This window comes from Opisthocomus hoazin, chromosome 6 (genome assembly GCF_030867145.1).
Source record: "Opisthocomus hoazin isolate bOpiHoa1 chromosome 6, bOpiHoa1.hap1, whole genome shotgun sequence".
NCBI classification, from domain to species: Eukaryota; Metazoa; Chordata; class Aves; order Opisthocomiformes; family Opisthocomidae; genus Opisthocomus; species Opisthocomus hoazin.
The window spans coordinates 71,810,937-71,826,431 of NC_134419.1; the positions used below are offsets into that span (position 1 = coordinate 71,810,937).

At 35.1% G+C, this 15,495-nt stretch overlaps 1 protein-coding gene across 7 annotated transcripts in view; it reads left to right on the forward strand.

Annotated features, from left to right (window-relative positions):
• The window catches only part of ATRNL1 (attractin like 1), a 585,672-nt gene that overhangs the window by 339,305 nt on the left and 230,872 nt on the right, over positions 1-15,495 (forward strand). For 5 of the 7 annotated variants that reach the window (XM_075423811.1, XM_009934642.2, XM_075423807.1 and 2 more), the window contains exon 26: positions 8,115-8,193. The exons of the other annotated variants lie outside the window; for them this stretch is intronic. In XM_075423811.1, coding sequence (XP_075279926.1) covers positions 8,115-8,193 — 79 coding nt within the window. The remainder of the gene's footprint in view (positions 1-8,114; positions 8,194-15,495) is intronic. 7 annotated transcript variants of the gene reach the window in all.

Genomic DNA, 15,495 nt, shown 5'->3' on the forward strand with positions numbered 1-15,495 from the left:
GGCTCTTTTCTTTAAAATAAGTTACAGTATCCCTGTGTTTTCCACATATTTTTTCTTCATAAGACCAGGGAATCAGATCCTTTCTGAGGAATTTCTTTACAATCTTCCTGCCATCATCAATAATGTTTCTTCAAGACAGATGTAAATTTTCATCTTCATATCCATCTACTCTATGGGAGATGAATTTCTGCAGAAAGATCTACACTGATCTGCCAAACTTCTCTTTGGTTCATGAAATCATCTAATCTCTCTGATTCTAACATACAGAAGAATTGGAGTTTATTATGTGGGAGTCCCCCCCTAGCCCATTATGTCTGAAAATATTTCTTTTCTAAAGGTTGGCATCATCAGTGATCAGTGTCTCATCTGCCAGGGAAAGAGAATGTGTTAACATACTTTCTGAACTGAATTTTTACTCAGCAACCCAAGTACTCTGTCCATGGCTCACTCTCAGCCTTCCTTCTTCCTTTTATTTTATTCTAGGTGAGATAAGTACCAATTACTTCTGTTTCCAAGCAGAAGTGTTCAGTTTGTGTGTGATTCTGAGACAGATGTTATGAAAAGAAGAATCGTAGTATTTTCCTACACCAGGAATAGGAAATTCATTAGATGTGGTGTTCAGTTCTCCTTGGTTAAAAGAACTGCTCTGATACGAGGTGAAAATCTTCACAAAGGTTTCGTGTTTTCTTGGGGTATAACTTGAGTCTGCACTGACGATAGTTGATAGGTGTTAGGCTGGCATTGAAGAACACGATGTTGAAATGCAGGAATTGGAAATCATTGAAACCTGTTCTTTTGGGTTTCCCTTTTTTTAGTACATGTTAAATACTCAAATAAGTAGAAAAGCTTATACTATTTAACAGTGGAGTTTATTCTAAATTCTGATCTCTATTGTATGCAGTCAGCCTTTTCTCACCTTAGAATAACTATGTATTAGTGTTTTCTATACCCGCAGGGCTGTTCCTGGCAATTACTTTGCTGTGTGAAATGCAGAAAAGGGTGTACAGATTTTCTATTGCCATCTTTAAGAAATTTTGCATATATTGAAGTAAAAAGCTTTCAGCTGAATATCCATGTGTGAATGTATTTTTTAATCCATGAGCTAAGATATTTCCATTATGCCCTTGTAATATTTGCAAATCTTTGTTTAAAACCTTGGTCAGTCATTTTATGAACTGCATGTCTGTGCGGATGCCATTACTGTTAATCAACCATGGCATAGTAAAACAATTCTAATGTGGATATCCTTTACCTTGCAGTCTTATCAAACAGAGAGTTCTGCCTGGGAGGACTAGATTAGTAGAAGGCCATATATGTTTCTTCTTAACAGTTATTGTGGTTTTTGTAAGGCTAGTAGTCATGAACATGTGAGAAGTGAATTTTAGGGGCGATTATGTGACTTTCATGAGACACTGCATGCAAGATTTATTTGTGGGAGTGTATGGGTTTTCAGGACTGCATCCAAAATGGTGTTTTAATCACTGTCATCTTGATAAGAAGAATTATCCATGTAATTAGTTTTAAATGAACTTGAAAGGTGTTGCTTAACTTGTGTGAATTCCATTTGAGAGACAAATAAATAAATGAAAATTTGCATTTAAATGATTTTTGGAATTATTTCAAGTTTAAAAGACCACAGTAGATAATTTAATTCATATTCAGACAAGATTTATTTTCCTGACCCTACACATGGCATCTCCATGGACTGGAAGCTGCATATCCTATTCTATTGCTAGCCAAGACTACTTTCACTGTAAGTCTTCACAGATTTTAATTTAGTAGCGTAATGCTTCCTTCCCAGAATCATTCAGAGTTGCTAATCATTGAAATATTCCTACTTATAACAGTGTTTCCAAAACTGTGATTCAGAGCAATTTAATTAATCATTAAAAACATAACAAATTTTATACTGCTCTCATACATATCAGACTCCTAATGTTATGTTTACAGTGTTTTGTACTTCAGATAATCTTGTTGAAATCTTTGGAGCTGCTTGTCATGTGTATATTAGTTAACACAAGTAAGGATGACTGAGCCTAGCACATCATGATCATAAACACAATGTTCTTGTCAAGTACAATGAGATAAATCAATTGCTGTGACAACAATTGCTATTTGAAATCATGGTTTTAGAAAAGTAATTGTTCAATTATTTTTATTTTAGAATTGTGCTTACTTTATAACATATCAATTAAAATGTGCTCTATTTACCAATAAAAAGTAGTAAATAAGATCTCAGAAAAGCAGTTCTTCAGAAAACGATATGTGTGATCTCTTAGGAAATTTTTGAAATAGCAATTTAAAAACATTAACTTAGATATGAGACTTTTTCTTTGCATGTGTCTACATTAAAAAGCTTTTTGTCATCATTCTTTTTACTCAATACTGTTATTTTTTGTTCATGTTTAAAAATACTTTATGTAGTATGAAAGAGAAACATTAACTCAGTGTAGGGTCACTCTTAAGATTGCTGTTTAGTGAAGCGTACATTTTTGAGATTAAGGGGCAAGAGGTTTGTGGATCTAGAGGGATATTTAATTATTCTCTCACTCAGTGTAGCAAGGTTCAAGTAAGTAATAGTTGCCTTGATGGCCCAACTCCTATTTTCAAGAAAGAGTTGGGAGAAGCCTTTAAAGTATGTGCAAGTATACACATGTGGGCAACCAGTGACACAGTTATACACCTAAATATCTTTAGGAAAGTAAACTTTGGGCGCTTATGTCTCTATTAGTAGGCAGCGTGGACAAATAGGAGATCGTCTGTTGAGTAAAATGGTGCTGAGGACCTGACATCCACACTGCATGCAGCTTGTTCTTTTTTCACTTTGGACTAACTCTAGTTTAGCTCCATGGACTGAAAGCCAATTTGTGTCTGGGGTGTACATTGCACATCTTCCAGTTCAGCTGCTACATCATGAGCTCCAAGATTGCTCCACAGTATGAGCCAAAGCACAACAGTGGTGATAATCAGGGGATTAATTCAAAAGCCCACTCCAGATCCACACTAAACCAAGAATGCTTGGGCTGCTGTGGTTTGAAGTGTGTCTCAGCATGATAATTGTCTTATTGGGAAGATTTACATTCATAAGTGCCAAAAGTATTTCACTCTGTGCTCTGGGTCAGCATTTCTAAGCCCTCTGCATTGCAGAGTCATCTATCTGTTTATTTGGATGTCATTCATCCAAATGAATCAGGCTCAGTTAGAGAGTCAGAAATGGTGGACCAAATCTGTGACCATGTGGATGAGTCTGTGTAAGCACATTTATTTTTTGCACTCTCTGTTTACCGTCCATCCATTTTCCGTACCTTAGATTATCTGGTCATTGCAACATAGCCAAATCTTGTTTCAGCATGTGTAACATTACTTTATGATACAGAAAATAAATCATAATAATGTGAGAGTTACAATTACACAATTCAGTTTTGTCTGTTTCCAGCCATTGTTTCTTACCATGCGTTTCCATGCCAGATGAATGAGAGCCATGGTATTTTCTCCCCGTGGAAGCTCGTAGGCAAGTCACCACTCCACCTTTTTGAAAAGTGAAGCAAATGAGCTTGTTAAATGACTGTCAGTAAAAGAATTTCTCCACCCTTTGAATAATTTTTGTGATTCTTCTCTCTATTCTCTCAATTTCCAACCTCCTTTAAAAAAATTAAAATACCAGAATTTCAAGAACAAGTCCGATAGTATCTGTTTTCACAATATTTTGTAGAGGGATAAATTAATCTCCCGAGTGCTGCTTGCCACTGCACACCTGAGTATTTTATGTCGTTTTAACCATTTTTGTTTCAGCATCCCAGTGGCAATGCATACCGAGTTGGTCATTCACCGTGATCTCTAAAATATTTTTGAAATTGTTCATTCCAAGGGGAATACATATCCTTTGCTCTGTAAATGAGGTCTGGATTCCTTGTTTGTGTAAGCACAACTTAGCAGTCGTTGTGCTTAAAAAAAAAAAAATTTAAAAAAATTGCTGATATATGTGCAAATGACCGGTTGGCACACTGAATGTTTTATATGTCCTCATTACCATTAACCATTTTTTTTTCAGCCTTTGTGTCATGCGTAGACCTCTCAACTGTTATGTATCAGTCTCACCAAAAGTGACTGGATCTGATGCTCTGGGAACCTTGTAAACCTGTCTAGAGCTTTCATTTTCTGATGTTGGTCCCCTTCTGACAATTTCTTTAGCTGTTACCTGGCCATTTATTAATTAATTTATTTTGCCACACTATTTATGATTGTGCTTTCTTCTCTTATATCTCTGTCTCCAGAAGGGTCTGAGAAGTATACCGGGGGATTGGAGAGCATCCATCTATACTTGTCCTGCTGTTATACTGTTTCCCTTGGATGTTAATGTCTTTATCTCCTTTCAGCTCCCTATTGTTTCAAAACTGAAAAGAGCTTGTTTCTACTACCATTCCATTCCCCTAGCCAAGTGGACTGTACTCCCTCATGTGTTTTCAGTTTGACTTTGTGTTTTTGAGATGAGGTCATGGGTGCTTCAAGATACAAACATACTGTAGATTTATGCACTGGCATCCCAGTGCTTTCTGGTTTACTCTTTATTCCTTTTCTAATCTCTCCTAACATCCTATTTGCTGTTTTGACTGCCACTAAACATTCAGTTGATATGTTCAAAGAACTATCTGCAATGACTTCAAGACTGTTTTCTTGAGTGATAATTGCTAATTTGGAATCTATCATTGTGTATTTGTTGCTGGAGTTTTTTTTTTCTTGTGCACATTGCCTTCAGTTCATTGGCACTGAATTTCATTCTCTTATTTTATTGCCAAGTCACTCAACATTGTGAGATCCTTTGCAGTCAACTTTAATTTTTATTGCCCTAAATAAACCAAGGCTATTATCTCACTACAGCCTGGAACCAGGTTAGTTTGACAGAATCTATTTTTCTTGTCTTTCTTCTCTTCGTTAATATGAATTTCATTTTTTTTTCTTCTGATTGTTTATATTGAAAAAAACACAGAAGAAAGTAAAATATTTTGTGTTTACTTGCCAAGAAAAGACCGTACTGAAGTGTTAAGTAAACTTTTCACATTATCAACACTGTAATTTCCAATGATTTGTGTTATTTTGTGGGTGGGTCTTTGAAACACTTGTTTCTGGTTTTGACTGTGTACATAAACTAAATGATGTTTTGACTGATGACAGGAAAGTTCAGTGTGTGATCCAGCTCCACTGATGTGCAGAGTACGGAAGCAATTTGTCTGAAGTTTTTCAGGCAGAACTCTGAAGTTTTTTTTCTTCTACTAGCTTAAGAGAATTGTTGAATAAATTAATAAATGTGAAGGACAGAATTTTCTAAGTAAAGAGCTTCAGTTCCTGGTCATAATGAAGCAGTTGCACAGTGCAAGTCTTGCTTGGTTTCTTGCGTCCAGCTCTCTTGAATGTATTAATCTTTTTCAGATTCCAGCAGCTTTCAGTTCTTATTTTTAAACAGAGTTGCTGATGTTTCCCTAATCTGTTTTTTTTGGAAGGGCTATAGAGAAGGAGAAGGGTAAGTGAGAAGGCTTACCCTTACTTCATGCACAGCATGCTAATTTATAGCAACATGTGAGTAGTCTCATGTTTCCCCTAAACATCTGTTGTAGTTACTAGCTAGACAGTACAGTACAGATAACGTTTCTCGAAAATAGTATTTGTAAGCAGATATTGGTTTAAAAAGCTATAAGGATGTTGCTGCAAAACTGGATTTATTCTGGTGGTCAGTGGGGTTTTTTAATTTGTTCTGCTTTTCCCTAAACACGAAATATAAATTCACAGTCAACTTGTACTTGCTTTCAAAGGAGATTGGAGAAAGGGAGACAACCAAAGGCAACTATTAAAAAGTGAAATTAGTGCATCAACTGGCATGATACATTAAACAAAATGGTGAACGTGCTCTGATGATCAGTTTCTGTCATAAAGTTCTTTATGCTACTTAGGTATTTTGTCGTAAAAAACTCGTAAGAGAAACTGTTCTAGTAAGAAATACTATGTTAATAAAATGGTGTATCTATTAAAATGTTCTTACTGCATTAGTTCCTTTCACCAAAGACCCATGTAGAAAGATGATTTATGCTGAGATTCATTGAAGTGTAAGGTTGAGATTTCTCTTCTGAATTCCCTAAGGTTCTTGAACCAGCACTTGCCCTCCTACATCCTTTTATTACAGATCGTTGACTCTTCCAACAATTTTCTATTGCCAGAATGGTTCTTAGATATGCTGAACTCTTCTGATCCATTGATCAGAACGAATCAAATTTTGAATTACCTTTGCTTTTTAAAGGATCTATGCCAAGAACCAATAAAAGTTGAATGTAGGGTTTAAAGTGGCCCTACAAAGAGAGAAGGACAATATGTCTTCCTTTCCATAAAAATCCCCAAGTCCCAAAGAGCATTAAAAAAATATTGGTGGTTGACATTGGCTGTTAAGAGGAAAGTCAAACTTCGCCTCTAGAAACAGATCCTTTAACTGTTTTTTACTTTCAGGTTCAGAAAAATCAGCCCTCTTGAAGCTAAACAGATTTAAGTCTCTTAAGTGAAAAACCAAGCTGTTAATTTTAATTGAGCCTTCTATTCTCAAACCACTTTATAAATTTGGTACTTTTCTCTGTCAAACTTGGTCTCACTCTAGCAGGCTTTCTCAAGGGTGTTCAAAAAAAGAAATGGATTAAAAAAATTTTGAAAGCTTGTAGTGAAAAGTGTTTTAAGTGAATAAGATGCTGATAGAAAACCATAGTGATTTGTGTTATTTTAACCATCAAAGAAAGCTTGTGTTATGGAGGCTGACTTTTGAACATGCAATGGTACTATTTGCTGTCAAATATTCAGTGGTTTAGCTGATTCTGTTACTTGCAGATCAAGGAATGGTTGGGTGCTTTCATTCCATTACCTTAACATTGATATTAAACTACACTTGCCACAAACAGGTTTTTAATAGTCTCCATATTATGGATAAATATTGAATGCCGTGAGCTGTTACTTCTGGAGATGTATCTTCTAGGTCGTAATTTCAGTTCTGTTTACAGCATGATGCAGGGAAACATTGGTGTTACTGGATAGATAATGATTGTATTTTGCACTTATGCACAGTACTCCTCTGAACTCCACTACTTCAGGGAATTCTTCATATTCCCCATATTAGTTAAAGAATGCATGGGGTTTTTTTGGTAAAAAAAATTTGCAGTTAACTAGTATAATTGAATAGTTACAAGGTTGTATTAATTGCAGACATTGTGCACAGCAGATGTGCTAAAATGACTGAAAGTTGTTCACACAGATAGAAAATCCAGATATTTTAGTAAAAAACTATCTGAAGACTTTAAAGATCTTCTGACAGCTTACATTAGGTGTCAACTTTAGAAGCTTTTTGTCAGTATCCAGAAATTCACTAGAGGAGGTTAAGAGTTCAGTGGTCTTTCTACCAAAATCCTTTCTGGACTAAACGTTACAAATACAAAATTGTGGGAGCAAGAGGGAAGGCATATGCTCCGATTGTGACCTGCAGAAGTTTAATAATATTGACAATTTTTTTTCTTCTTCTGTAGTGTCTTCGGGACTTTAATGTGGTAATATTCTTTGGAATGTTTTCCCACGGAGATTCACTACAGAAATACTCAATTTGATAAAACAGACTTACTGTCGTGTGCAAACCTGGTTCCTCAAACTTTTTATACTCCCTGCATAGTTACAATTCCTGTGTCCCAGGAAATTATTCAGAATTCACAAACTGAAAGAAGTATAAATTGATATAATTTTTTGCTATAGTTCACCCTCTTTTTCCATCTGCTGAATGTGGAACATGCAGTGCATATTTGTTTAGATGTTGTGGGTATATGGATGGTTGTAATGTAGCTTATCCCATGCTAATGGAGACAGTAATAGCATTTTATGGAGACAACCACAGCATCAGAGGTGTGCATTATCTTTGACTTTGGACTTGGATGGTTGACTGTTGTTTGTTGTCCTGGTAGAGTTTAGTTTCCCCCTTTTTGTGGGGTTTTTTCCACGCTTAAATGTATTTTGGTTACCTTTGATACCCTGAAAACATAAACTTTTTGAGACCATTATATTACAATTTTTTTTTTTTTTTTTTTTTTTTGTAATTGCAGTTGTTTCTTATCCTTACTGCTGGTAGCCGCTGTCGTTTGGAAAATCAAACAAACCTGTTGGGCTTCTCGACGGAGAGAGGTATCAATAACTTTAACATTATTCTGGTAGCTTTGTCTTTCAGAATAAATTGAGAGCTTTGATGAACAATCACACCTCCACTTTCTCCCCTATACACAATTTAAATATCCCTCTAAACATTTTTTTTCTACCCTGGACGTTTTGTGCTTAAGAAGAAAACTTTGTTTCTCCCTCCTGTCAAAAATTAAAGAAATTGCAGAAAGCCAATTTTTATTTATGGTGAAATATTTAGAATATTTAGAACAGAATAGAAGAGAATATTTTAGTTGGAAGGGACCTACAAGGATCATCTAGACTGACTGCTTCGGGGCTGACCAAAAGTTAAAGCATGTTATTAAGGGCATTGTGCAAATGCCTCTTAAACACTGACAGGCGTGGGGCACTGACCACCTCTCTGGAAGCCTGTTCCAGTGTTTGACCACCCTCTCTGCAATTAAAAGCTTCCTAATGTCCAGTCTAAACCTCCCCTGGTGCAGCTTTGAACCATTCCCATGTGTCCTATCACTGGATACCAGGGACACGAGCTCAGCATCTCCCTCTCAAGATGAGGCTGCACCAATGCTGAATACAGAGGGATAATCACATATTTTGACTGGCTGGCTATGCTGTTTAATGCATCCCAATACTCTGAATAGTCTCAAAATAGCAGTGCAAAAACATTGGTAAGTTGAGTGAACACAGAGAGTCAGAGAGTAGCATCTCAAATTTTCTAGGAAGCTATTTGGTGCTGTGACTTGGGCTGTGTCGATATCAACTGTCATTGAAACATAGAGCAGGAGACAACCCTCTCTGCAAAGAGCTTGTACTTTCTTCTTTTTTTATTCTCTCTTACTTTTTTGTAATTTTTTTTTTTATTCTAATCAAAATTCTATCATCTCTGTTGGAATCAGTAGTTCTGTCATAAAAACCATGGCACAATTGAAGCTCTGCAATAAATACTCATATATAAAGTCACCTTATTCTTCTGTCGTCTAAATTGTTATAGCTGTGTCGGAAAATTTGGCCCAAATATTTGTTCTTACCTGTTTAACAAATAATTGAACTTAGATGAGATTAAACTTAGGTTATGTATATAGCATGATTCAGATGATGTATACTGATAGTTGTCAAATTTTATTTTGTTCCGTACATAAGATGTATAACTTTTAGACAGTGATTTTTTCCCCTTGAAGCTTTAATCTTGATAATTTTTGGAAACAGCACTGTCTTAATGGTACTGTAATATAGATTTTAAATAAAACCCCCAAACCAAGTCTTTCTCTAATTAGTTTTTCTTAGTATGCTGGCACTATGAATGTTTAAATAACATTTTTTTTTTCCACTGTAGATCTACAGTGAATTTATATATGCTTTAAAAATGCCATGTAACTAGCATTTACAATTTTCCTTTGCTGAAATTACAGTGTACTAATGCCCAGGTGTAGCTTTGAACTGATGCTACAAAGAAAAATGTATGTTATCCTGGTTATTTAGGTATTTTTTAAACAGATCAATACTGTAATGCATATTCTCCCTCTGAGGGCACGTGCTCATATATTTGTTATTACCTGTGAAATACAGATGAAAGTTAAACTAAAGTATTCTAGTCAACTTATTAATATTTCATATGAATTTGTCTCAGTACTTAACTTATTAATAGTTCTGTATGAAATGTATTGTAATGGAATGTAGCAATTCTTTGATTTCATTTCTCATGTTACTAAGGTTGTTTTATTGACATGTTTCAGAACAAATATGAACATAGGAGTCTGCATACCTAGGAGTTCTAGTCTGTTTTCCATGATTAGTCTCCTAGATGTTTGAAAGATAATCTTTTTAATATATTCTGTAGACATCATCCTGTAAAGAACACCTTCTTATAGAAAAAGTTTGTGAAGTTTTCTGAGTTTTATTTTCCTAGTGCCATCAAAAGCATTTCTAAGACTGTATGAAAGCTCGTATAAGCTGACTGATAAGTACAACATAAATTTAAATTAGCTTCTTTGCAAGAGCAAAATAGAAAGAAATACTTGGCAACTGGGTTAAAACTCTCGGACTTCTGTGCTTCAGTTCTGGTCCTTGGTTTTCCTTGAATATAACTAGAGAAATTTAGTTGTCTCTTGTTCAGAAATATTGCTTGTTCAATTTCAAAATTACATGAATTTATATTTCTTTGCATTTTAAATAAGCTGTGAAACAGTACCTCGAGTGTGGTAGCATTATGAATTGTAAATGTTGAAGCAAATCTCCTTTATTTTCAGTCTGCTATTGCATATCAGCAGCAGTTCAAGTCAAATACAAGTTTTCAATAACGTTCCATGTAATATTTTCCTTTAATCTAGATCAGAAAACTTGTTTCTATAGGTAGCATATTCAGTAAGGTTTTGGAATGAAGTGTTGCAAATAAATTGTATTAAGACTAAACAAGTAGAAGGCAATCTATTGCTGAAAAGAATTCTGAAGTACCTGCTTTTAAAGTCCACCCATTTAGCAGATGAACTTTCCATCTGTTTCATCATTCTTGAAAGACCAATGTTTGACTCTTTAGATGTCACTTTCAGTATGGACACAAACTATAGTAAGAAGTGAAATATAACAAAACCACAAACAAATATGAAAAAACATGATCTTAATAGCTATGCATCCATTTATTGTTCATCACAGTCTGGTTTCCCCTAGAGGAGGGTAAACTTTACTATCCAGTTTTTGTGATCTTTTAGTAATGAATTTTATCAGGCTGTTGAGGTAAGCAAATAATTCTTTGAAGTTTTCATAGACTTCTATTTGAAAATTCAGAACTTTGTCTTTATTTGCATTCTGATTGCAATGCTTGGCTAAACTGCATCATTATTGATTCCACACTGAATGTAGCATGGGCTCAATCCAATACAAAGCAAGAACAAGTTGTTTGCATCCTGTGGAAGGAAAGTCTCATTTTTCCCATGAATTTAGAAATTTTCTCTCCAGTTTCTTTCCTAATTGGTTGCTAATTGACCAAATATTTGCTTTCCACTACTCAGAGCATTGCCAAAATCTTACTGAGCAGTTCATTTGAATTTAGGCTCTATTGTATGTACATGTAAGAAACTATTTTTTAATATATATATGTGGAAATAAATATATAAATAAATAAATAGTGTCTTCTAAGAGACTTTAACTGATGTTTGTCAACACTGAATTTAACTTCCCTTTTCCCTTATCTATTGGTGTTTCGATTTAATTAGCTGAAATAATTTTACCGTAAGCCAAGTCCTTGAGTTTTGTTGATTTTTTTTACTTATAACAAAATTTTGGTTCTTGTCTTTTTCCTACTTATGTTGCTGCCTGTTAAGATATACTTTGTGTAAGGCGTTTTGAACATCTATATTTATACTTTAAGTCCTGGCTGAGCTTCTCTTCTTTTCTGCCATCTGAAAGAGCAAGAAACAGCAGATAGACTCTCTCTCACCTTATACCATCAAAGTTATTCACCTTCTGCATTGAGAGAAAATGGGAAGTATCATTCTTTTATTTCATAGTTCCAAAAAGATCAATGAAACTTTGAGCAGGAGAATACGAAAAACCTCCTGCCTGGCATCCCTTGACATCTTCCCCCACCCATCCCTCCCATGGATCCGTGACATTTAAAAAAGGGTTTTTAAGAAAGGCCGGAGCAAGTTAGTGAAACATTGCTCTTCTGAAAGAGCTTGATCCTTGAAAGGAATAATACAAAATATGATGAGATTATTTCCAAAGCATTATTCTTATGGCACTATTTTTCTTGAGAAACAAACCAGAAGGAATTTGGAATATTCTCATGGGTACCAAACCTCAAATTCCTACTTACAGAGCAGGATAACATTTGCAGGTAAGCATGGGAATTCATGTACAAGTAGACAAAGGGCAAGATACATTTGTTTGTCAAATAAGTTAAAGGATTTCCTAAGTATTGCAAAGTTTAGGAGCAGCAAAGCATTTTTTAGAAGAGTCTTACACAACATAAGAAGATCAGACATGTACTCTAGTTTTTAATCTCTCATCTTTCTTTTTCCTCCAAAGACTCACAAATCTTACTACCAATACCTTTCTCGGTGAAAATTCACTTGTTAGTTCGCTGAATGAGAAACTGAGAGCTGTCATTTTCTCCCAAAAGATTTGTTAGGCCTCTTGCATTTTATACCCAGAATTCACCCATGAGCCCACCCATGAAGTTTCAATTTGACTCTGTTTCCTTTCTTTACACAGAAAAAGATGTATCGCCCAGATCTACTAAAAAAGAAAATTGAAGAGAATATTATTTGTTGCCTCTGCATGTTTCATATCTTAAGTATTCATTCGATCTTCTGTTGAGAATGGGTGCAAGAGAGTCTGTTCATAGATCATTTTACCGAGAAGCTTGATAGGTTATCTGCCAGTTTTGTAGTGGCTCAAAGGTTTTGTCTCATGAACAACTTCTGATTGAAGGGCACCACACTGGAGATAAAACTTGCATCCAAATTATTTCTTATGAATTGTGTGTCAAACTTTTCTTTTTGCTGACAAGATTACACAGAGGTCACTAAAAAAGCTCATACAGATGGGATTATAAACCACACAGCTTCTAGTTGAGGTATTTTAGCAAATTATTTGTCCTTCGTAAGTTAAAGCATTTGCTGCTCAGATACCCTTTGTACTATTCATTCAGCCAGATGTTTTAAAGAATTGTTACCTTTAATCTGAAATCATGCAAGCACTGATGACGTACTCTTCCTCCCCCCCACAGACACGCACAAAATAGATTCATGTGCCCATGCGTTGTGTGTCATTACCTACATTTATGTATATAGGTCAGTCGTATAGTTCAAATACAGTTTTACATCTTTTCTTACAAAAATCTCTTTTTTACATAGTATTACAATTGCACACTAGAAAGAGTTTACATATCTTAAAAAGATGACTTAGGATCTTATTTCCTCATGTAATACACTGAAAGACTCTTGAGAAATGAGGAAGTAATGCCTGATTGCACATTTATGTAAAAATGTTTGAAAGCATGGCATTATATGTGTAAAGTACTTGCCTAACTTTAAAGGTTAATATCATTCCTTTATTGGAATTTTCATATTTATATATGGCATTTCATTATACAGTCAGCTGTGCACCATTTGCCTGTCTGAAATAATAGCATATACAAGCATAAAAACATGGAATTATAGAGAAAGCTGGCTTTATACAGTGTGTGGGTGCCACACAACTTATTGCTTCACTTTATTAAATAAGCTTATGTTTGTTTAACACCCCCCCCACCTTTCTAGCCTTAATTTTAATAGCAATATAGTTTTATTCTCTGTAATATTCAACTATTCTTAAAAACACACAAATGAAACTGAAATAGACTACTGCTTAATAACAGTAGCAATTCATGTAATTGCTCTAGGCTCATTTCTATGGTAACCCTAATAAGAATAAGAAAGTTCGGTTATGTCGATAGTACTAATGAATGTAGAAAATATGTGAATTTCAGCTAGAGCTTTTTTACTTTGTATTGTAATGACACTTGCATTTTTAAAGTATTCCTTTTAGAACAGGCAATAATGGCTTTGATGTATGTAATATTGCTTATGGAATACAGCATGGTTAGTTTAGGAATATTAATATGCATAGAATGTGGTGCCTTCTTGAACAACAAATGAAGGAGGAAGAGGAATACTTTGGTTCATCTGTATGTTTTAATGTGGGCAAGGGACTACCAATAGTAGGATGTAAGGAAATGAAGAAATGTTAATATATGTTATTAAAATACCCCAACGTGTAATATTCTTCATGTGTGTAGGTGTCTACAGGATTATATGCTTTACGTTTAAAAGTTGTTAACCTCACAGACCACTTTGCTGGTAGCTTCTTGTCTGTTGCTTAGCAAATATCTTACACATCTATATGTACTTACTCATAGACTGTGAGTAATCCTACTGAAGTCAAAGGAGCTATTCATAGGACCAGAATCTCAGCTTGTTATATTGCTCAAGCTCTACTGATTTCAGTAGAGCTATGACTGCTTATTTCAACTGTGGATCTAGTTTTACTGAGGATAACTGGGGTGTTTATTTTAGGCTGACATTTTCTGCATTCTCTCCAACCTGAAATTTAGGTTCCTCTCTGAATGAACCTTTCAAATGATATGCCTAGTTAGCTGACACTAGATCTTGTCTCAGGACTCCCTCTGCAGTCGGTATAAGAGACACCTCCAAATGACAACTCATTCCATCCAGTTTTTGTAGTGTTCGCTTTATAATCTGATACTTGTGGGGACTGACTTTTTGTTAGTAATATAAATAACTCAATGAGTCAAATCTCCTATACTGAGAGTTCATCTTAGCTCTAATTTTGTAAAAATGAAGTTGTATCTATAATACTGTCACTTCATAAAAATTAGCATCTGATCGATTTCTATATTAACCCTGCTCACATCGTGCTTATTCTTTGTAAAGAAAAGTATTAAATGGTACCAATGACAGACTCAATATTTATATTGGAAAGATTTATTTTGGGGGGAGAGTTAAATGAAGCTGGTCTAATGCAGATATCTCAAAATATCATACAGTGTTAAGAGGCTTCCATGAGCAATTATCAGAAGACTAGAGGCATGAGATTGAGGAGCTAGTCTTAGTTATTGATGGCTATGTATCTCCTGCCAGGGCATTTATCCCAGAAAGTAATTCTAGCTGTCCTGTGTAAACTCCACTTACTAATTGCCATCTTCATTAGGAATTCACCATGACCTGACTGCATAGAGTTGACCCAAGTTTTGTTTGGGCACCACATGGTTCTAAAGCTCTGTGACCTTTAGGGGGATGGTGTGGCATATGGAGGCAGAAGTCTGTTGGAATAGTATTAAAGTAGTGTGTAGACTGCAGGGAATTAACTGTACTAAGAAAATCACTGGGGAGGTAGAGATAAAAACAGAAGCCGAATTATGCATCGAGTGAAAATATTCCTTTGAAAGCATTACAGGTGGACAGTGGAAACCTAGAAGCATGGGATGTTGTAGGGCAGAAAGTAGTGATCTGGTTTCCTTTGCAGACCTTCCTTTCCACAAGTTTATCGGTTTCATCTTAACATCATCCCGTCCAAAGGAGAATTGAAGAACATTATATTATACTATATTTTATCCTGTGTCTCAGAGTTGTCCTTCTTTAGAACTCATATAGGTATATAATTTTCTTATATATTGTACTACCACATACTTTGGCAGGATAATAGGCAAGATAATTTTTTTTTTTTTTACTTTTTTTTTAATTAATGCTGAAAAAAATCTGTTAAGTTGGAAGTCATGAGCTGGCTTTTGGCTTTACCTTTTCTGCTGAC